The 24,512-nt window shown below is 36.8% G+C and overlaps 1 protein-coding gene across 11 annotated transcripts in view; it reads left to right on the top strand.

The window, feature by feature from the left end:
- PIP5K59B (Phosphatidylinositol 4-phosphate 5-kinase 59B) overlaps positions 1-24,512 on the top strand; it is a 153,590-nt gene that overhangs the window by 120,294 nt on the left and 8,784 nt on the right. For 4 of the 11 annotated variants that reach the window (XM_065224436.1, XM_065224434.1, XM_065224432.1 and 1 more), the window contains 3 exons: positions 7,293-7,548; positions 7,921-8,096; positions 8,165-9,240. In XM_065224436.1, the coding sequence (XP_065080508.1) occupies positions 7,293-7,548; positions 7,921-8,096; positions 8,165-8,682 (950 nt within the window). In that variant the 3' untranslated portion in view covers positions 8,683-9,240. Of the gene's footprint in view, positions 1-730; positions 1,022-1,320; positions 2,370-7,292; positions 7,549-7,920; positions 8,097-8,164; positions 9,241-22,174; positions 22,640-23,243; positions 24,099-24,512 lie in introns of those variants that run through there. The other 7 variants (XM_065224430.1, XM_065224428.1, XM_065224429.1 and 4 more) reach the window with 4 other exon arrangements.

Below are 24,512 nucleotides of genomic sequence, written 5' to 3'. Positions count from 1 at the left end.
CTGCTCTATAAACTAATTCACGCTTTTATGTTGCTTTGTGAAGCTGTGTGAGTGTATGAATCGTTAATTATAATGGTGATCCATATTGCTGAGCACAGCAGTATGGTGGATCCGAATTGTTCTATTAATCTGAAGATTTTTTTCCAGTTCGACACTGGTTGAAGTATTTTTGCTGCTCTGCTAGTCGTTTCATGTTTGCATGTATGAGGATCTGAAATAGGTGGTCAAAAACTATTCAGAAGCTCATGATACGTAGTTTCGTCTCGTGATAGAACTGAGACTATTTTATCATGCTCACATGGCGACCGTAATATTTCCATAATTAATCAAGAATCAGCTTTTTTAGCTAGAAATAATCCGAACTGTGACTGATCAGTACCGTTATGCATCGAAATCTGGACACTTTTAAATGTTGATTATCGAGACCAATTATACTGCAAACGCTCCTTAAATTTTATAAACACGAGAACACAATCATAGATTTTCCCTATAAAAATACAAAACAAAATCCGTTCTGTTGCATAAGAGTTTATTCGAGTAGGTAAGATTTAAACTTTGTATCACCTATCATATCGTAAACATATAAATTCCATTAACATCGAAACATCGGCTCATTTGCGTATGCCAATATATATTTCCACGCTTTCCGGGAACTGGGACTACTTTCTGTCGCTAACGCTTTCACTAACCCTTCAATACATCACCGGTGGAATAAAACTAACGACCGCAGATACGGCGTCTAGTGTGTACACGGCAACTACTACCACATCCAGCAGCAATGGTGGTGGACCGAGCGGTGGACCAGGAGCAGGCAAAGGAGGCACTAGGACTGGTAGTTCCGCTACGCCATCGATGCCACCACTGAAGAAGAAAACCACCATCATGAAAGCTAGCGTTCCGCCACCGGTGCCACCGCGAGGTTCACCTAAGATGAGCAAAATGAAAGGTGGTGGTGGTCCGGGGGCGACCGGGTCCCTACCGAGCCAGTCCAGCAGTGGGCACCGGGGACGGTCCAGTGCAGGTGTGTGTTTGTGGAGGAGAATTAGAAAGTTCGACTATTATTTGTTGATATGTAGATTGTTTTATGGTAGAATCTCTCTTGGCGTTATTTGTCTTTATTGTTTCGACGCATGAATTGCAGTGTCTTCTCTTCTTGCATGCTACATTACAAATGTTTCAGTTTATTTAATGCTTCGGTGAACCAATATCTGATCCCGTAAATTTCTAAGAATCAATACTTGAGAGATTCTACAGCTTTCAATGGTTTTGTCCCTGCTTAGATTGTTACTCACCATTCTCCTAAACCATGCTGATATCCAGGTAAAACGTCCCAACGTCGGCTGAAACCGCATCCTTCACCTGCGCGGAAACCGGAACTACTCGCTGAAAACGTCAGTGATTACACTCGATCTCCAAATAAAGTACTCAGCTGGCTCAGTAATCACGACTTCCGGGTGGCTGAAAACGGGGATCACTTGGATGAAGCGCAAAAGGTGGACAAAAATGAGAACCAGATTCAACATCAAACCCGGAAGCAGTCCGTCAGCTCTGAGGTGAAGAAGCTTGCGCAGAACTTTGAGCGATCTTCTACCGGAGTGACCAATAGTTTGTCTTCGGTGAAACGAATGGTGCAGACTTTTGAGAAGAACAGTTCCGTTGAACGATCGGAGTCTGTTCAGGAGCGTATCAGAAAGTTCTCTGCCAAAGATGAACCTGTACCAGTCCCACTGCTCAAAAGGCACAGCTTAGTAGTATCGACGATCAAAGAGAATCCCGCCGTTGATGCGAACAACAACAACACCAACAACAGCAACTTAGACAAATTCGTTCCGATGGCAGATCGTATTCAGGAGTATGAAGCAGAGCAGAACGATGAGCTCGTCTTGTCAAAGCTGCAAGATGTAGTCCGAAGCAGACGGGAGTTGTTTGCGTCCCCAAATTCGACACTTAAACGACCATCGATGGTTCCGAAGAAGCAACCGATGGGAAACGGCTCTATAGGGAAGCATGTTTTGGTTAGACAAAAGAGTTCCATTAACAAAGGATTGAATCCGAACGAAATTCAACGGAAAATTGCAGAAATCGAACGAGAGATTCGGGAAAACGAAGCTCGGTTGCAAACGATGCCGAAACCGGTTAGCGCAAACCACAGACCATTGGGGTCACCACCGCAGCGAGTTGTGAAAAATGATAGCTTCCTGTGTCGCTTGAAACCAAAATCTATTCCGTCTTCCGGAGAGCTTCATACGGCGGAGAAGGTGGATGTCCTCCGTCAGCTGGGATTGCCCTTGGACGAGCAGCACAACATGGAGAGCTACCTCAGCCAGTTTAGCTTGGAAGGAGAATTCGTCTAGTCAGGCCCTGGTGCTGGCGGTGCTGGCCTGGCGGGAAATTAGCTTTGCTTGCGTCCTGTGCGTGTTGTCCTTCTTTCTTCGGTTGCTTTCGTTTGCTTTGAGGCTAGACATTGCTTTTGATTTTGTTTTTGTTCAGCTTATCAAATTCATTTAAAGACATTTGATTGTGTCCATTGACTAGGCGTTACGGACTATTCTATTACATTTTGAGAAATTTGTTTTTGGCAAGATTGGGTGTAAGTGTTTTTGTAAGCACATGTCGTCAAAACGGAGAGTTGGAAAATTCAAATAATACAGTGTATCCTAAAATTGCCGGTACAGTCTTCATTATATAATAAAAGGACAGTTGTACACAGCGCCGTAGTGAGGGTATGGTGAAAACGGCTTCCATCATGTGCGACAAGCCAAAGGGGTGCATTCAGAGAGGTGCCACATAAACGCGACCCATAACTTGTCATTACCAAAAATGGTTAAAAATTGAAATGGTTATGGAACTTTACATGAACGTTTATGGGATAAAGTTTAGTTTTTTGAAACCGGGCCTTACAAATAATGGATTCAAAATCCTTGTTTTCTCCATACATTTTCGGAAAGAGAACTATATAACTATTTTTTTTATTTATGGATTGCGAATATTAATGGTAATGGTTATAGTAGTCAGCAAGGTCAAAATATGGTTTTCTAAAGGCTACCAATTCGTGTTATATTCCACATGAAGCTGACCAATATAAAAAAAAACTATACAATATCATATCTGACTACCATAACCATTACCATTAAAGTTCTCAAACCATAAACAATATGATTCTAATATAGTTCCCTTTGCGAAAATGTATGGTAAATCAAGAATTGTGAATGGTAATGGTTCTTAATAACCCATGATTTGTAAGGTCCAGCTCCAAAAATCTATGATACATTAGGTTAAAACTTTACCTCATAAACGTTCATGTAAAGTTACATTACCACTTCAGTTAAAGTTCTGCTTAACTTATACACTACAAAGTTATGCTTAACTTATACACATTATAAACAATTTTTAATCATTTTTGGTAACGTCAAGTTATGAGTCACGTTTATGCGGATTTCTATATGGCAACTTTTCCTAGGAATTTATTCCACTGACATTTAAACCATGGGCGTTGCCACATGGGACTGCAAATGTGAACTTGGGTGAACCTTCCTGTGAGTTTAATTTAAAAAAAATATCGTTTAGAATTATAATTTCAAAGGTATTCTGGAAAGTGTTCTTAAGAAATTCCATGGATCATTGCTAGGTAATTCTGAAAGGAATTCATGGACTTTTCGAGGAGAATTTCAGGTGAATTCTATGAAGAATTGCAAGGGTATTATAAATGGAATTCCATGGTAATTCTGAGCATAGTTTCATCGAGATTCTATGGAGAAATCCAGGATAATTCCAATGAGAATTTTGTGGAGAATTTCAAAGGATGGTAATTCTGAATCCAATGACATTTCAATGGAATGCTGACCATAATTCCAAGCAGTTATGAGTAGAATTTTAAAGTTGTTCTGACTTAGAATTTCGAAAGATAATTCCATGGAAATTGTGAGGAGAATTCTAGGAGATATCAACGGAATTTTGAGAATATTTTCAACGTTGTTTTGAGATTATTTTCAACGGAACTTTTAACAGATTCCATAAGGGAATAATGATCTGATGAGAAATACAAAGTCAATTTGGATGTGTATTCCAAGAGAATTTTAAAAAGAATTCCAAACAAATTCTTACAAAAATATCAAAGAATTCTAAGATAGTTCCAAAGGTCATCTCCTACTCTGAGCATAGTTTCAAGGAAATTACGTGGGAAATTCAAAAGAAATTGTATAGTGAATTCCAATAAACTTTTCGAAGCGCAACAAAGGCATTCTGGGAGAAACCTTAGGAAATAAGCAGCTCCAGGCCAAATTGCATTAAAAGAAAAATGTATTTTTGACTCGACCTTCTCCGATTTGCATAATTGCTTGCTATGGGCGCTCCTTCCCTTTTTTGGCAAAAAATCGGCTGTTTTGGATCGCTTTTAACATTTTTCAATAGTAGCAGAAAATGTCAGTTTTGATAAAAATGAGAACCGACACAAATCTGTTAAGAAACTAAGTCTTTCTGGGAAAAATATACCCGTTAAATTTTGAGTTAAAATTCCAGAAATGTGTAAAAAAAGTCAAATATCTCTAAAAGTATATTTTAAATATTAATGGGAAGTTCACCACTCCGTAAAAAATAATAATGTTTTGATTTTTCATTGAATATTGGAAAAGGATGTAAAAATCTAAAACAATCACATTTTTTTCTAATTTCTTAAAGAAAATTCACGTGCAACAATATTTTGTATAAGTCATCATGGCAGAAATTTGGACTCAAAAAACCATAAAACATCGACTTTTCAGTTTTGCTAAGGGTCCAATTTTTTCCGGTTGTGATAAAAAAATATTTGTGCATGTATTTTTTCCAGGAAACTAAGGAAAAAACTGATTTTCTTGGATTTTTAATAATGTTTCCTATTTTTTTTTCGAAAAATAAAAACGCGTTCGAAAAAAAAATCTTGGGGCATTCCATAGCAAAACGATATAGAGATTCTCTGAATTTTGTAAAAAATGTTTGTTTTGTTCCTAATCGCAAAATATAAGACTCATATTTGTTTTTTTTTTTTTATTTTTTCATTAGGGTGATCATTTCCATGTTAGAGTGGTTAAAAAATTGATTTTATTTCAAAAATGGCTTTTTCAAAAATATATAAATATCATTAGCGACTGTAACATGGTTCCGACGCATAGTAGTCTAGTCACATAGGAGTATTAAATAAAAATCCATAATTTCATATCTGCAAAAAAAATATAACTCAGAAACGAAAAAAAAAAAATTCTATGAAAAGACCTAAATTTTCAAGGAAGATATAAAAAAAAAATATTGCGCTCTCTGTCTAAAAACCATAAATAGCATAAAATCAAATACAATTAAAGTTTTCCAATACAAAGTCTCTATTTTTTATTATTAAAAGTATTTTTTAATTGCCTTTTATTTGATATTTTGATCTTGCCTCGCGGTTCAAAAGTTATGAATTTTTGAAAAAAGCCGTTTTTGAAAAAAAAAAATGATTTTTGGACCACCCTAACATGCAAATTGTCACCCTACTGATAGCATAAAAAATACGGGTCTAATATTTTGCGATAAGCAACAAAACCATAAATTTTTACGAAATTCTGAGAACCACTATATCGTTTTGCTATGGAATGGCTGTATTCATAATTGTTTGTTTTAAAGCTCATGCAAATGCAAAGTTTTCAAAATATTTTGAAAAATAAAATCCAAATCCTTAATGGCCGAATTTTAGCAAAAACGTTAATGATTGCCCATGGTCGAGTCAAAAATTCATAGCTTGATTTACTGAAAAATATCGAATATTCCATTTTTTTTTTAAATTAGGTGCGTGTCAAAACGGCCTTAATTGCAGCACAAACTTGAGAGATTGCCCAATTGCGAACAATTATGCAAAGTTTCATGGAATTCGGAGAGTTACCCGAATTGTCAGTTGGCGTGGAGCTGCGCAAGTCACAAGTAGTTGGACAAATTGTCATGATTCTGGGTCGTACAAAGTTTTCATGATTCTTCTAAATTTTAATGTACTCTCAATCAGTATTGTCAAATCTACGAAATTTACTACAGATCTACGAATTTTTAAATTTCTACCAATTACTAATTTCTTAAGAGTATACGTCATTTTTGATCGACCTCTAATGACTTGGCTAAATTTTTGGAATGTTAATAGGGGAAATGGCTCTAATGTTGGCCTATGGATCTAAGATCGGGCCCATCGCTAAAAATCTGCTATTTATCAATTTTATCTAGATTGGGACGGTGGGTTCGATCCCAGTCGGCGCCGCCGGGATGTTCTGAGGCATAACATCTCTGATCACGCCTTCCTTCGGATGGGAAGTAAAGCCGTTGGTCCCCGGTTCATGAGTTGATGGGTCGATAGGTAGGGTCCAGGTGTGGGAGCTGCCTTCCTGGCACGTCGGTAGCATTGGTGCTCAGCACGGAAAACAAGATCGACGGAAAAAACAAACCAAAGGAAAAAAAAAAAAATAGATTGGGACGGTACTAATGGATATTTTTGGTCGATATTGAAAATTTAGTCAATTTCTGAATTTATGTATGGGCCCAAATTCGGGGCATTTAGGCCGACATTACATCCATTTCCCCTATGTGATTGAATTTTCCTTTTCTTGCGATTCATTATTTCTCCAAAATTTGATTTCACCATAAAAAAAAAATGAGATACACGGCCGTTCAATCTCACTCAGACAGAGAGAGAGAGAGAGAGTAACATTTTAAAAACGCTGAGTAGTCAGCGCTGAGTGACCTACGTTTATGGAAGTTACTCTCTCTCGCTCTGAGTGAGATTGAACGGCCGTTCAAATCGGAGACAGGCTATACAGATGTTGTTATGCTTTCTTAACAAATGCTAAGTGACAGACACAATCTTGCCATATAACGTTCTTAGGTAAATCTTACGAAAGAATTTTTGTATTTTTGCTATTTTTTTAAAGCGGTGGTTCTCCTTTTTCTCAACCGCAGCGTTAATGTTTTCATCCGTTGGCTTCCAGGAGAGTTGCCAGTCTTTGTCCCGATTCAAATGGGAGTAAATGTCTGCTTGCAAAGTTTTGCTTTTTTCTGCGACAAGTTTTACCGGCTTTAAAAGATAATCTATTGCTTATTTCACATAAGCAGCTGAATTTATTGTTTTAATCTAGTATTAGGTTCACACGCACTTCTTTTCACGTACGCACGCTCATTAGGTGTTTTTTCTCAAATAAATCAACTCTTCAATATTTCAATACTAAATAGAAACTGCCATACGATCGAACAAAAAAAAATCAACTTAGCCGCTTTTTCCTCGTATTGTTATTATCGCTCGCTAGGCACATCTCCTTCCTGTTCTTCCACCCCTCCTCCCGCTTTCGACGATATCTCCGAGCACGGTAGCAGTAGTCATCGGCACTCGTCGGACGATAACAAAACGGGCAGCGGTGGAAGTGGTGGCGGCGGCGGCGGTGTCATTGGCAGTGGCCTCAGCCGAAGCAGCGGAGGTATCGGTGACGGTGGCAGCACCGGAGGTACCGTGGACCGGCGGAGCACCTCCTGCCGGAGTGATAACTACAAGGAAGACTCGATAAGGTAAGGATGTGTTGATATGGGACGGATGATTGGATGAATGGATGGATGGGATTGATTGGATTGTTTTGGATACGGTCTTATCGGTTGGTATGATTTGTTAAAGTTTGTTCGGTTCTTCCATGCTTGAACAGGTTGATTTCAGAATGGTAGAAATTGTTTGTTTTGTTTGCTTGCAGTTGAGTATTGTTTTCCGTGAATCATAGTTAATAGTGATTTACTCTATCTTCATATGTTTTTCTCTTTTTCTCTCTCCTCCGTTTTCATTTTATGCATCATCTTCAACATCACTCATTTGAATGTATTTTGATATGTTTTCATTTGGTAACAAAAAAAAAAATCATTCGCAAAATTTCAAAATTCGATCCAATCCAGTATATCAGAAATAAGATTAGAAAGTCATTTAGCAGTCGAATCGTCATCCAATAGCAATTACGGATCTAGAGGTGCACTAGCGTGGACACCGCCAGCCTCGGTCGAAGGTTCCACCCCGACCTGGACCGAGGGAACGCCTAGCTTTACGGAGTCGAGCTCCAGCGGTGATATAGGAAGTAAGTAGCTCGCGCACTTTGTTACCTTTTAATCGACTACAACTGTTATCCCTCTTCCCGGAAAACAGCATTCTCAGGCCATTCGTCTCCACTGCATACCACCCTCTCGGATCGGGATCGCCACAAGCCAACGGTCGAGAAGGCCCTCAACTCGCTCACGTCCGAAATGGTAAGCTTTTCCAAATCGCATTACTCCTCTTCCGCTTCGTCGGTATCGGCGTCCTCGTTCAATGTCAAAAAGCTACACAAACAGGTGATCTATGTAAAGAACAGCAGCTGCTCGAGTATAGAGCAAAGCGGTACCACCAGTGGATCGATGGCCGTCAGTCCGGGTGGTTCGGCCGGTGGGTCAACGTCGTCGATGACGATGATGACCACTACCACGACCAGCAGTACCCGGATGGCGTCCACCGATCGGCCGTTGGAGTCGGCCGCTTCCATTACGACCATCGGTACGACCGACGCATCCACGACATCGTCATCACCGGTGACGGTATCCGTGGACAATGGCCTCGGGGCGTCGACCGATGGTAGTAGCGGTTCGTTGGCCGATCTCGAGCGCAATGTACTGCGGATTAACGAATGAATGCCGGCTAGATGGCAATTCCCATTGGAACCGGTCGCAAAAGAAAGTGTAATCGCATTGTGATTTAGAATATGTATTTATAGCTATTATTTATTGTATTCTGTTTAACATAGGTTATCATTTTTACAATTTTACAATTTCCGGAAAGTACCATATGCAAAGTCTACCTAAATTCACAAATTGCTTCTGTTCATCTCTTCGCATGGAGAATCTCTGACATTTAAACACATTCATAAACGCGTGTAGAGAGGTTCCGTTTATACACATTTGCTTTAATCACAACGAATTGATATTCGGCTACATTGTAATTGAGCTAGAAAGTTTCATCTGTAAATACAATTCACGGCTCGTCAGGGCTGCCACATCGTTCACTGAAGATTAGTAGTTATCACATCGCGTGGATATCCTCATTAGACCCATATCGACCTCTGCAAATTATGTAATTAAATTTTTGATTTTTTTTTTTATAATTTATTATTAGTAATCATTAGTTATATTATCTAGAATATTCCTCACAATTATACATTTACAGCAGAAATATAAAATCGGACATGTTAATTTGTTATTTTTGATAAGCAGAAAAGAAAGTCAGCTTTTTTTCGTTAGTTTGCAGTTAATGTTTCTTCCCCTCCCCGCACCTAAAACCAATCTCGTTATTTCGGACCTACAACCGAGGTTTACAATTCCATTTTGTAGGCTAACGCCGCAACAGCGAATCTGCACGCCATTGCAGAACCACCTACCGTAGGATGTATCTCGCTTTCCACTGATGGTTTCCTGTCGGCTTGGAGAAAGCTGTTCTAAGTTAGTAAACTGTCTCACTCCGTCACTCACTCCCATTGTGTGCGTGTGTGTGTGTTTTGCTGCGGGCATTCCGCTAATCATCTTCATCTGCGCACTAGCGGTTGTTGATCTATTTGTTACTAACGTTGAATTTTTGTGCTGCTGATACATTGTCATTTGTAACTGATCATATTTCCGTGATTAATTGTCTGCCTCGCAGTCTTTTTTTCTGGCAGCTTTGGGCGAAACATCTGCTTTGAGCGCTTTGCATTGTTTATCAACTCATTTCGGAGCAGTTCTGTTGTGCAGAATTGTGGCCCTGCGCGGGAAATGTTTAGTCAACATTTGATATTAGAGAGTTATTCTTCTTCTGTGGTTTTATCAGGTCTCTACTGGGATTTTTCGCCGGCTCTCAACTTTGCATTATCAGAGCACTTCTGCAGTTGTTAATTGAGAGCTTTGTAGGTCTGAACAATTTTTTATAATTGTTTGCCAAGCAGGGATCGTCTAGCTGCCCGTGCACAGCTCAAAAATAGGTTGGGTTGTGATTTTTTCGAGAGCAAGAGACCAGAGTGAGCTCGCAATAATTTGAGAGACGTGCAATGCACTATGGGAAATTTCCATACAAGCAGGCGGAAAAAAATATTTTCTTCGTTTTTGCTTCAATGTAAGATGTTGAATGGTTGTAATTACTAACTGAGATATGAAGAACAAATTTTGATGATTCACGAATAACTTTTGATAAGGGCTTAGTGGATCTTTAATGATAATATTTACAATTTTTTTTCTGTAGCATTTACTTGTTAATTTTACAACAAAGCTTCCATATAAATGAATGGTTATATTCATTCTTCCTAGTTTATTTCAGTTATAAGATAGGTAACAGGATGAGTGAAAAATGGAGGGATTAAAATTAAATTTTGCGGGGACGACTCTGGCGTAGTGGTTAACATCCGTACCTCTCACGCCAAAGTTATGAGCTGAAATCTCACCCCGGACCAGTCATGAATGGCCCAAGAGTGTTAAAGTGACTTTAATAAAAAAAATAACTGGAAGTGTTTCTCGATATTGTACATTTTTTATTTTTCGGCACTGATATTATCACTAGCTAAATCTTCTTCAACTTCGTCAACAGCTTCCAAATTCTTCCAATGCATTGCAGTTATCATCACAGACTGTTGAGCAGTTTTCAGAATCTTCGAATATCATAAAAGTTTTGACAATATCGGGATAGCTCAATGCTTTTTTGTTTGTCTTCTTTTCTCCATCCAAATGGTACTAATGAATGGATCTGATTCATTCGTTACCCGAATGAAGACATCATGTAAATTTTCGACACTGGATCGTTTTCTAGCACGGTGAGTTCGATGTTTTTTTTAGATGTTTATGTTGATTTTCTGCTGCTTCTTCTGCTAATATTCCATGAGGAGCTGGCGAATGAATTGCTATTTCTCCAGCATGAGCAAGTACTTTATGTACGGTTGCAGGAATTTTATACTAATCATGTAAAAAACGTCGGTATGTTTCTTTGAAATAGGCATCAATTTTTCCAATTTAAACGCTGCTTAAAAGATGAGGATTTGCGAATCCTCGTCGACAAACGTTACATGTAGTGCTAGTACCTGCTCCTCCCGATCTTGGTTGATGAACTCTAACTTCAAATTTTTCATGAAGCTGCGCCGTTACTTGTTTTTTTCTTTGCAAATACTGTTCTTTATATGGCTGTAAAACTTTCCAGTGCTTTATATCCATACGCTACGAAATATGCAGCATTCATTCAAAGAAGCGAATCCATGCATGAAGTCGAGATATACCATAGACTAGGGTATCTACTTTGTATAGAAATCCTTCTTCTTATTTGTTTTTGTTGTTCATTACGTTTGGAGTTGCCCCACAAATAGGACAGTTCTGCATTGATGAACTACTACAAATATATCTTAACACCTTACCGCCAATCATACTTAGTGCAAATTTAAAATCAACTAAGATTGTGTTTCCGTTTAAAAGATCAAATTTCACTGGTATTAGTTCTTGCATTTCTTTCTCCACGTCTTGTATTGAGAATACATCAGAATCATCTTGACATTCGTCTGGCAGTTTTTGATGATACTGGGAATAACTCATCGAGTTCCATCTCAATAACTTTGATGATTCGTTAGACTGTATGTTCCAACAGAGCCTGTAGTTGTATGGTGGAAATCTTTATGGTACCTCTATTGACTTTTGCTTAAGCCAGCTTCAATGAACATACTAAATGCTTCTTCAGGTGACATCATTCTACGTTCATCTGTTAACTGCTCGTATATTTTCTTTTAATGTTCTTGGGTTTTAATAAGGTGTACAATGACCATAACCAGATTAAAGTCCCGACGATTATAGGCAGTCCGTCGCGTAATAAATAAAGCCTTCTCGATGCTGTCCACCTTTGGATTTACTTCCACGTTGTCGACGAGACGACGCTTGCTTCTTTCGCTTAGCTCATTAAATTGCTTTGAAGTTGAAAGAAGTTCTGATCCTCTTCGATGAATTCCTTGATGGCAAATTAGATTTGAGCCAACTCCGATGGTCTGAATCAAATCTCTCTTTTTATCGTTGAGATTAATTGGACTTCTCCTTGTATTTACTGACGAGTTTGTAAATTTTATCATGCAGTCGTGGTTGGTTTTCCACGTGGATATGATATTTTTCACAAATATACTTGAAAGCTTTTTGAACGTTTTCGCTATGCGTTAGACAGATTCTGACATTGAAATATAAATAGCTTCAACAAGTCTTGAATGAAAGGTAGGAATACTGGGTAGCAGATGCTTTATTCTACCTTTGAAATAACACAAATAACGTATATAAAAATAAATGACCATATACGCACCATCACAATACATTCTTAATACATCGTGCTGTTTTGCTTTTTATATCAACAACTAAATTAGGTCCGTTGTTCAACAACATATTTCATTATAACAAATCATTTCATTGTGAAAATTGAGAATAGGGTAAATGTTGGCTTCGACACCTAAGACTATTTTCGGCAACCCATTTTCAAACGGCAATGACACTGAAATATCCCAGCAGAACATCTTGTTAGATGTATTCAAACGATTCCTTGGTTAATCAGCTACAAACTGATTACATTTTTACATAATGCAGCTAATTTAGAGGTGCCGATAATAGGACAACCGGTTAACACGTAAATTAAATGGAAAGGCTGTCGAAGAAAAAGAAGCTGCCAATAATTGTCCCACTCACCTGGGAAGTTTGGAGCGTTGTAAAAACGATTACAAACAATTTTGGACAATTAGGTTGATTGGAATACGCGAAAATAATGTATTTCATGAAAATCAGCTAATCTAATCAAATTTTTGATAACGCTCTATTTCCAAATGGCGCAAATTTGCGCAAGCTTTTTTTTCTGAACTCGATAAAATACACATAAAACTCGATCATGGAGCATAAAATGACCTGGGAATGCTTGGGGAAAAAAAAATGGCTGACCAACAAAAAAATAAATTTAACGTCTTTCTTGTTACATCCCCAATTTTTTAATTTTTTAATATTTTAAAATAATTCCTTCGTATTATATTGCATTTTCGTTAAAAGGTCTTTTTATAAGCTTTCTAATGGTATGTGAAAACATAGGAATAACTGCTATATAAACTATAAAATATTATTTTAATGTGCACTTGTTTTTTAAGCAAAAAGCTTATGATTTCAGCGCTTTTTCAACTTTGAAGTTGAATATCTCTGAAACTACAAATCGTAGATACCTAAAATTTTGGGAACTTCTTAGTCAAAGTGTTTACTATTGATAGAGTATTCCAGAAACTGAGTTAGAAAAAGTTAATTTTCATATTTTTGTCCGCCTGATTTCCTATAGTGCAATGAGGGTAGGAGCGCACTGGAACAGCACAAAGAGAGCTCAACATTAGTACGAGATAAGCTCATCCCATTATAAACAGTTCCAAAACCAATGCAAAAAACAAAGTTTTGGATACATAGCATGGGACAATACACTGATGCAACATTTGAAATTTCCGCTCCACAGTGGTCAAACGGTTCCAAATTTGGCCCTGATCAGCCTCCCAAAACTTGAACTCATGAGAAACTGACTTGGCGCAAACCATTTGAAGTTTATATGGGAATTACTATAGAGAAACCAAACTTTCGGTTCATATATATCTCAAAATTCAACAGTTCACTCTACTTTAAAAATGATAGCCGAGCTCGTTGAAAATTTTCTCAGCTACAACTTTGTTCAACACCACTTTTCGATCAAATGTAAGGAACAAAAGTTATTAATGATTCAAGTCACTGATGTCTTATGATTATGCTCAATCAACTGTTCAGCAGGCACCATTGGTGTTTCTGGTGCGAAGAATAGAGCACAAATATCATGGCTACTGTGTCACACTGCAGAATACAGTGGTGCCCACAGAACAGTTGCTTGAACATGCCATAAGATTATCAATCTCTTAAACAATTAATAACAATTTAATTTGACATTTGGTTGAAAAACAATGTTGGGCAAAGTTGTAGCTTGGAAAATTTCCCGTAAGAATAGTTATAAAATTTTTCGAAAAAGCAATATGGAAAATGGGTAGTAGGCAATAAACGAAAAAAATGGTTTTCCCATAGTAATTTCCATATAAATTTCGAATAGTTTGTGCCAAGTCAGTTTCTTGCCAAATGAGTTTAAATTTTGGGAGGCTAATCAGGACCTGATTTGAAACCGTTTGAGCATTGTGGAGCGAAAATTTCAAATTTTGCATCAGTCTAGTGTACATTAATTTAAACGATTCCTTACTTTATCAGCTTAAATCTGATTAAAATTTGAAAACTGCGCAGATCTGGTATGCCAGGTTCTATTTAAATGAAATGTACGTACCACAAAAAGCAACTGAATTCGAGTTGCCGATAATAGAGCTGCCTACCGTGATTTTCGAATGGAAATTTTGCCGAAGAAAAAGAGACTGCCAACAATAGTCACACTCACCTGGGAAGTTTGGAGCATTGTAAAAACGTGTTCAAACAGTTTTGGGCAATTCTGTCGATTGGAAAGTATGGAGCAACTACTAGCATGCAAATGTAAACAAAGAAACACGTCATATGCGTGCTTGACGCGTAGAAAATGCTAATAGAAGTGTGGATGCTGCTCAGATTGACGAGAATACGTTAATCCTCCTAGGCCAATGCTTTCCAGAATATTTTCTTTTTTTTCACATTTCAATAATGCAAGGGCTGATGTTTCCTTATTTGAGTAATTTCATAAAGATCCATGAATACTTTGATGAAGAAGGGGGTATTTCCGTCTAAGAATATTTAGATAAAGTGGGAATACAGTCAACTCTCCATATTTCGATATTGAAGGGACCATCGAGGTATGGAGGGATCGAGATATAGAGCAAGAAAAGCTTATTAGACCATTTGAAGGGACCGAGATAACCATCGATATAAAGAATAAAAAAACTGTTTACGTATCGAGATATAGAACATCGAGATATGGAGAGTTGACTGTATTTCCTTCTTTTTATCATAGGCAGTTTAACACTCTTGGGCAGCGTTGCCAGTCGTCTAGCCAGATAAACAGACAGATCACGTTTATTTCCAGATTTTTTAAATATGTTCCAGATTTTCCCAGATTTTTAAAATGTGTTGCTTTATAAATATCACTGCAATTAATGGACCCTCAAATAAAAAAAAAGTAAAAAGCCAAACTTACTACTTTAACTACTTAAGGCCATCAACGTTGGACATTATTGCAACATCAAACATGGAATTGTTACAACATGTTTGAAATGGGTTGCAGAATCACGAAAATTGAGGCATTTTCTAAACATTATTGTCCGTAAAAAATCTTCAATTTTTTAAAAATATCGAGCCAGGATTTTTTTTTATTTGGAGTTTTTGTTTAGATTTTGGCTATAATCATTTTTTTTTTTTTAATCTTGGATTTATAAAAATTAATATTTCAATATGGAGGAATTTTCCAAATTTTGGAATTTAGAGAAATCGAAAACTGTTCAGGATTGAAAACAATAAATTGAGCATTGGAAAATTAGCAAGGCTTTTGAATCAAGACTTTGAAGTATGTTCGTGATATTTTTGAGGATAATTAATTAGATTTTACCTGTGAATATTGAGTTACTTTAGCAGTCTGAAATACTTTAAAATTCTGAATTTTCCCTAGATTTCAGAATTTTAAGGTAATTCTGAAAATAGTTTACAATGAAGTGTAAGTATGCAGTCTGTGCAACCTTTGATTTAAGTGAAGACGGTATAAATTGTCTTTTGCAAACTCTGATGACAATTGCATGGAGATTTTGTGAAGAAAGGAAATAGTTCGAATTCGGAAGAGAAATCATAGAAAATTCTTAATATGAAACTTAAGGAGAATGCTGATACGAATCGTGAGAAATATTTCAATGGACTCCCATAATTTTTATCAAATTTTAAGACATCTGGCAATTTATGGAAGACTTTCAAGGCCTTTTTGGCAAAGTACTTGAGTGCTTAGGAAATACTGAACAGGATTTCACAACGATTCTGATCTTACCTACAAAGCAGTTCAAAGGATAAGTCTGATAAGAATGTGACGATCATTCTGTGTTTTCCTCTATTATTAAGAATATTCTAAGGGAATTTTAAAGAGAAAAATTGAGACAAAATTATGCCAATTCTTGGAAATTATGATCAGTTTGAGGGAATTGTGGAATCAAAGAACGATTTACAAGAGATTACAAGAGATAATGCTAAGCACTCTTAGAATTATACTGAAAAAAGTTTGAATATTATCAAGATTAGTTTAAGGGAATCCATAATAGAAGTATGATAAAATTCTAGGATGATTAAAATAGATCTTTGTAAATGAAGTACATTCAGACTAACAGAAAATGTCATGATCTGGAACCCAGGAAAAATATAAATTCCAGAATTTAAAATAATTTCAAGCTCCTGAGACTTCAGAAAATGACGCTTTCAGACTTTCATTTTTGGTATATAATTATGTTATTCTTAGGCATAAATTTTTTTATAATGGTCATGTGGGTTACCCAAAGTTTAGGTAAACTGTGTGTGAGTACCACGATTTTAGGCTTTGATTCTCACTTCAGCCAGGAAAATTTTAGTTTAAAATCAAATAGCCTACTGGTCTACCGAGTGTTGTGAGTTGTATGATGTCAAGAATGAAATTGGAAGTCTGATCAATCGCAGAGTAATATTACAATTATTTAAAACTAATAAAAATTTAAAACATATGCTGGTACTGCATCAAATATTAAGGACTAAATCGACTATTAGTTAAAAAAAATCATCCCATCAAAGTTGCTTGACTCTTTGCTGCTTCAGAACTCTAAACAAAACTTCTGCAGTGTTTTACCACAAATTTAAATCAATTTTGAAATGCTGCGTCATGGATATATAAACTTTTTGGGAACAATGTGTCAATACTTTTCTTAACTTTTGGATGATTTTAGCAATGCTAACAAGTTGGCTTTATATATTTTTTTAAACATGGATTTCATAAACATTCTGGTAGACTTTGAATAAATTCCGACTTTTACGGGAGATTGACACATCACATTGATTTCATGAGCATTATGTTAAAAATAGGATTTTTGGAGCATTCCAGATTTATCTAGATTTTATATTTAGACTGTTCCAGAATTTTCAGAAAATGACCTGGCAACGCTGCTCTTGGGTCATTCGTGACTTGTCCGGAGATGAGAATTGAACTCGCGATTTCGGCGTAAGAGGTATGGATGCTATCCAATACGGCAAGGTGGTCCCCATATTTCATTCTTAAATATACCAATACAGAAGCGAATATTTTATTATTTGAATATGTTTATAAAGTACACGCAGGATTGACCACTAGCACATAACATATGTGGAACTGCATGCAAAATACCTTTCTAAAAGTTGACCCCTTTTTTGTGTTGCCTCAGTGGCATAACTGGTATAGTTGGCCATCGATCTGTCAAAACAAAATTGTCGTGATATCGAAACTGTGCGTTCACAAGGACCAATGTCGGAAACGTAAACAATGGCTTCTTTTGTATATTTCATGTACCGTGCCGATTCAAATTTCGGACACTTAAACTCGAATTTCGGACACTTTTAAAAGTTGATTATCTCGGTCGAATATGATCCACATGTCTTGTAAATTTTAAATTTTTTTGACTAGTGCCCTCCACGATCATCTAACATTATTACTTTGTTTCTAACTGGATGTAATATTTAATTAAAAATGAAAGTGTCCGAAATTTGAATCGGAACGGTAAGTCATTCCATGTAAGCCACCAATTCCATCGGATAGGGGGAGTCTCCCTCTACACAGTTTACGTTTAGTTGACTTGAATGGTTTTTCATTCTCGGGAAATTCGCAGAAAAAGTTTACGTTTGCGACATTAGCTCTTATGAAAGAAAAGCAGATATATCTGGATCAACAATAGAAAAGGGCCCATCAGCATTTGCAAACAAACCGTTCCAAAGCCCTTTACTCACAAAGCGAAGGCCACCCACGCAAACCAACACCATCATTGGATAGGGGAAACTTCCACCTACACGATGATGGTGTTGGTTTGTGTGGGCGGCCTTCGATTTGTGAGGAATGGGCTTTGGAACGGTTTGTTTACAAATGCTGATGGGCCCTTTTCTATTGTTGATCCAGATATGGTTGCATGCTCAGTAAGCATTGACGTTGACGACGACCCTGCAACTCTTTACTCGTTGGTAAAATCTCATAAGAATATGAAAATATGTGCATGAAATCAAGCGGACTTTGTCATATCTCTTCACTCCACCATAGAACCAGCGAGCCACCATCTCTTCACACAAAGCTTGATAGTATCTTATGCGATTTTGATAGGAGTGAAAAGGTAAGGAAATGTCCACCAGGTTTCACGCACAGACCGACGAGTGCAGATGGGATTTTACCATAAGAGTAAAGAGATATATGTACAGTAGAGTGATGCAAAATTTGAAATTATCGCTCCACAGTACGTAAACGATTCCAAATCGGATCCTGACTAACCTCTCAAAATTTGAACCCATTTGGTGAGAAACTGAGATGGCACAAACCATTTGAAGTTTGTATGGGAATTACTATGGTAAAACCAAGATTTTTATTCATGTCTATCTAATAATTCACCATATCGGTCTGCTTCAAAAACTTTCAACTAAAAGGAAATTTTCCCAGCTACAACTTTGCTGAAGACCACTTTTTGATTAAATGCAAGGATCGTAAGTTATTAATGGTTCAATGCACTGATGTCTTATGATCATGCTCAAGCAACTGCTCAGCAGGCAACATTGGTGTTTCTGGGGCGTTGAATAAGACACAAAAATTATGGCTACTATGTCACACTGCAAAATACAGTGTTGCCTACAGAGCAGCTGCTTGATCATGTCATAAGTTTACCAATCTCTTAAATAATTAATAACTATTTCCTGTCTCGTTTTACATAGAAACGATCTTCAGCAAAGTTGTAGCTGAGAAAATTTTCTATAAGAATAGCTATCGAACTGTTTTGTAGCTCAAAATGGAAAAAGACTAGAAGGCAATGAACAAAAAGTTGAGATTTCCCATAGTAATTTACATGTAAACTTCAAATGGTTTGTGCGAAGTCTGTTTCTTCATTTGGTTGTAACTTTTGGAGGCTAATCACAACCCGATTTGAAACCATTTAAGCACTGTGGAGCGAAAAAGTCAAATTTTGCATCAGTCTAATGTACAGTGAAGGCGAATTGTAAATTGTCAGGGTAATGTCGATCAGGCGCGATGTCAATCATACAAGGTCTGGCCCAACTGACTTATTGGTATTACACAGTTGAATGTGGAAGGTGGTGTTTTGTATTATACCTAAGAGTTTATCTTGTGCAGCAATGTTTACAACATGTCTGCTTCTAAAACCAGCAAGCTGCCTGCTGTTGTAGAGCTTGTATGATTGACATCGGATAATGCGGCCTTTCTTTTTTCGACCAGCTTTACAGGGGGCTTATCAAAGGTTTTTTTTTAACTAGCATTTTCAAGCCGGTCAGAAGCCAATCAAGAGCGTCTTTGTCTCTTTGACCTGATTGAATTCCATTCGATTCATTGCGTAAATTGCGATAGTTGAATGTAGTTGAATGCAAACAATTCGAAAATTTTATGTTTGCGTTGAATAGGTGTTATTAAACATTTAATATGAATAATATTGTTCACTGTGCTATTAGTAAGTCAACTTATGAGTGTCATGAAATAATCTGTTGACATTTATAAAAAGTTGAAATTTTTCTATGAAATATAGAAACATAACTAGGGTATGTGTACCAGTTTTAGGCCCTAGTGGTCGTCGAATTGACATTATCTTAAATTTCACACTTTAACATTCTTTCTAAATTTGTTTCGATACAAGGTAAGAACATATGTTCTGGCAGAAATTTACGCAAATAAAGCCATTAAAATTTATTTCAAAACTGGACCACTAGTGCCAATACTGGTACACTTATCCTATGTAAAATAGATTCAAACGATTACTTTCGTTTGTAAATAGTGCTTATTGTTGGCCGTTCCATTTTTTTAATCTTTATTTGCGAGATTTTTAGCTGAAGGCTAGTTCATCTCTAATAGCCGTTCCGGTTAACTTTGAGATAGCTAGCTGGGATCCCCAGGTCGGGACGTTAGCCATAGTGATCGAAAAAAGTTTGCTAGGAACGCCCTTCCTTTCCCTTTTCGATCAATCTTTCCACGTTTTTAGTGCAAAATAATTGGAGTAGATCTTTTGCTCAAAACATTTTCAATTGGCCGCAGCTGAGAAGCATATGGAGGATTGAATCCTTGGGTATTACAGGTATCGATAAGCACTTGATTTGATTTATCGTTCTGCTTGCGAATGGAACGATGATCTGCTCAAAACACTGCATAATTTCCGCATAAACCGGGACACTTGTTGCAAAATGATGCTGCTTATCTTTAGACTTAAAAATGTATGCAGTTAACTCCTAATTTGCGGGGTCATATTTTTCCTCCTGTGAATCCAAAATGAAATCAAAGGTTGATGCAATTGGCTCCAAACATTTAAAAATTTTAACGGAATATATATGGTATATATTCCAAGTATACAAAATGATTTAAAATTAGGAGAAGTATCAGCGTGGAATTTCCCCACTTTTTTCGCCATAACTACAGAAAAACAATACGTATGGTTTACAATGGCATTTCAGGATTAATCGTTGGGTCATTGCATACAAAATCGGCTGAAAATTGATACTTGTTTGATTGCAAACGTTAATATATTTGTTTGCTGTGTGACGCGAGGTGAGGAGCTAGCTATATAGTTATAAATAAAGGACGTAGCTTGAAAAGTTCTAAAAAACAGATAATTGTAAACCACGCTATAATTATTTTAATAGAATTGACTACCCTCTTGATCCCCTTTCTCATTTTACAGCTGGTATAATCAATTTGACAGATTGATGTCTTTCTATACCACTTGAAATCACTGAAATGGGTTCGATTTTTGATTATCGAGTTCCACATCTGTTATGTGCCACTTGTCTTTCAACGCTTGAGAAAATGGAATGGCTAAAGGCGTATATGTTAGACGAAAATCTTTCATAAGTCGCGCTTATGTAATTCATATTTGTCGTTCATAAGTCGAGTCTTATGAAATTCTTTAGTCTATTTGCCTCAGTGTAAGATATATTTCCCGAGGTACTTCCTTCGTTATATAATTTGATAAAGATTGGAATACAGCATCTCTCCATAACTCGATATTGAAGGGACCATCTCTATTATCGACTCACTGAAAAAAAAGAAGTTTGCCCATAGTTTTAAGAATAAATCTGAATTATTCCATCCTCTGTAATATCTGGCCTTATTTACCCTTATGAATTCGAAAAACGGTATACGTTTTGGTCACTTGCCCAAGGACGTCCGAAAAATCCGAATGTGTAGGCAGTTCAATATAATCATAAATGATCGAATCATTTAAAGCTCGTGAGATTTGATTTATCGCCCAACGGGTGTTGCTTCTAGTCTGTTTTGATCACTTTTCTGGGAGCATTTGGAACATTCTTGGATACGGCACTACTGCCATGAGCACTCAATTAAACCGGTATGATTTGTCTCATGATAGATTCTGGTATGAATTAAAGGTACGAACCATTTCTCCGAGGACACCGAAAGCTTGTTGTGATGTGGATGATGGCTCCTGGGTACTCAAAATATGTGTTTAACGTTCCTTTTACTTCATCATCAAAATCACATAATTCAGAAGCGGCTCATAAACAGCGCAGTACATTTCTCAATGGTTCTAGCTTCTTCAAAGTATTTTCTGATAAACACAGAGCACTTAGATATTGACAAAGCCTTTCCCTCCTTTCCACCTGGCTGGGCGTGATTTTCGAACTCCATTTGGATGTCTTTTCTTGACTTCACTGAGCTTACGGAGTTTCGTGAGCTTGACAATTCCAATCCAGCATTCAAACAGCCAAATATGCTTGTAACTTTCAGAAAGCAGTTCACACAGTTCACTTGCTTCCCCTTCCTTCCAGTCCCTTCAATTAATTGATCCCTGTAATAATATGATGACATTTAGGTAATTCAACTAATGGTATCCGTTTTCTTTTAGCATTAACATTTTCTCCTTCGATTCACATTGCTTCTACTAACCACCACTGCTGTACGTTCTATTTTTCATGCTTTCATTTACTAAAATCCGGACAAAATCAGGAAAATCTCAGATACCAAGTAGACTATGATTACAACTGAAAGTGAATAATAGTAACGATGAACTGATTGTACATTCCGATAATTCATCTACCCATACTCACCACAGAAAAATCGAAGCCATACGAACCAGTAACCAAAATGCTACAGATATAGGGAATATTCCCGCAAAAATAACAAACCAAGAAAAAACCTACTCTAAGCCAGCGTTCGTTATCAGGATATATTAAAGTGTAGCTAAGAATTGAACATATATAATATACAAATTGAAACAAAAAGAAGATCGATTAACTTATGATCACTGGCACTGTATAAAGTTAAATGATCGAAAAGAAAATAATAATCAACGTTACAAACAAACCAACAAACAAAATCTCAATAAGCAAACCAATGCAACCCAGTTGACGTAGTTTTACGACATTTAGCCTATTGTACATATACTATTGAAATTGAAAAACAAAACAAAAACATACGATTATCATTATACATAGCTAACTGATACTACAAGAGAAACGACATCATTAATGAAATTGACACTACATTTCGCGAAAATATCATATTATTCCAGTTCGTAGCATGTAAGGCACACCAATACATATACACGCGTACATATAGAACATCCTACATACATATTGTATTATCGTAGGTACTCTTTGTTGAATAATCCAAATTTATCGTTCGAAGCAAACAGCAAATAAAGTGAAAGAAAATAAAATCGATTGTTTATCTAAAAATTAGGTCAGGAAAATTAAAAGACTTACACCCACATTAAACTTTAACATATTCATTGTTTGAGAAAATTACATAACCCCCGGTATAATCCCTTTCTCATCAAGATAATAGCAAGCAAACAAAAAACTCGACGTTGTTGTGTAATCCCTGTGTTATATTGATCTTTCACATAATACTAGACAGAAGGAGCGAAAGAGAGAGAGAGAGAGAGAGAGAGAGAACGCGCGATTATAATACTTACTGTATATTATCCTCACAGCCTCACTAGAAACAGTCAGCGTTAAACGTTGGTTTCCTTATTTTTAATTTCTGTCCATATTTTCCATTCGATTCCAAATAGCTGGAAGTCATTGAAGATTGTTTCAGTAGAAGTTTCGGTACCACCATGATGAATCCGACCGACAACGGAAGTGGTAACGATAAGGAAGATGATCATGAGCAAGAGATAGGTGAATCCAACTTGAAATGAAGAGATGCTATATTTATGATGAAGTTTAGCCCTTACTTGTTACGATGTGTGTAAGTCAGACAATCAGTTTTAGTTTGTTCGATTCCTTTTCTCAATGGTGCGCAACAAGAAAGGTACAGAGATCGGTGCAGTAATTGTTTTCCATAGTCACATTGAATGCATTAAATCAAAATCAACCAATCAATCCAAATCAACAGAAGCGACAGTTCACAGAAGTAGAAAGGAAATATGTGTCAAAACAGCTAACCGATGACGTCGTTGTTACATATAGCGAGAGACTGGGAGAGACAGAGATATCATGTTAGTTGCAGGTGGAAGGAGGTGAGTGAATATGGTTGACAAAGTGAGGATGTAAATAGCAAAGTTGTTAATGAAAGCAGAGTGTCGTTAGAGGAGAAATAGAGTGGAACACGGCCTATTCGTAGGAAACCTGAAGGAACTCGGTGCGATTGCGGTAACGTAGATACCCAGATGCGAAAAATACATGAAATGTAAGTATGTATATCTTACATTCTCTGTATTACGCTTGTCAATTCTAGCAGCTAGCTGCAAGTGACCAGAAATTTTATTTGAAGAAAAGGAGAGGTTTTATATCAATTGAACTCAGAAGGTCTGTGAAGAGATTGACTAATATATAATGTATAGAGCTTTTGTTAATACATAAGACCTTTGAAGTTGACCCATAAGATCTCTGGAGGTAATCCATATGGTCTAACACTTCATTCCGTCAGATATCTGGAGATAAAATGTAAGGCTTTTGGATAAAATTCATAAAATCTTTGCTACACACTAAGATTATTTTAAGATATTCGTTGAAAAGTTACAGGAAACTGTGAAAAATCACTGAACTGTTTACCGTTCGGTGAAGCTGTTGAGATTTCGGTAAAATTTCACAGATTTCGGTAAAATAATCTTATTGTGTAGATTTCTGGATTTCATCTATAATTATCTATGCAAATAGATGAGCTCAGAGTCACGAGAAAAAAAAGCCGCACGACGGTTTGTTTACAGAAGCTGATGAGGCCTATTCAATTGTTGATCTTGATTTGATCCGTATAATATTCGAAATCAACCCATCTTCATCTTTGGCTTTTATGTCTCTACTGGAACTTTCACTTCCACCGTCAACTTAGTGTTCTT

Source organism: Ochlerotatus camptorhynchus, unplaced genomic scaffold (genome assembly GCF_037179485.1).
Source record: "Ochlerotatus camptorhynchus isolate MF236.1 unplaced genomic scaffold, CSIRO-AGI_Acam_v1.1 ptg000211l, whole genome shotgun sequence".
NCBI classification, from domain to species: Eukaryota; Metazoa; Arthropoda; class Insecta; order Diptera; family Culicidae; genus Ochlerotatus; species Ochlerotatus camptorhynchus.
The sequence above is the reverse complement of the archived record's forward strand: the minus strand, read 5'-3'. Positions and strand labels throughout refer to the sequence as shown.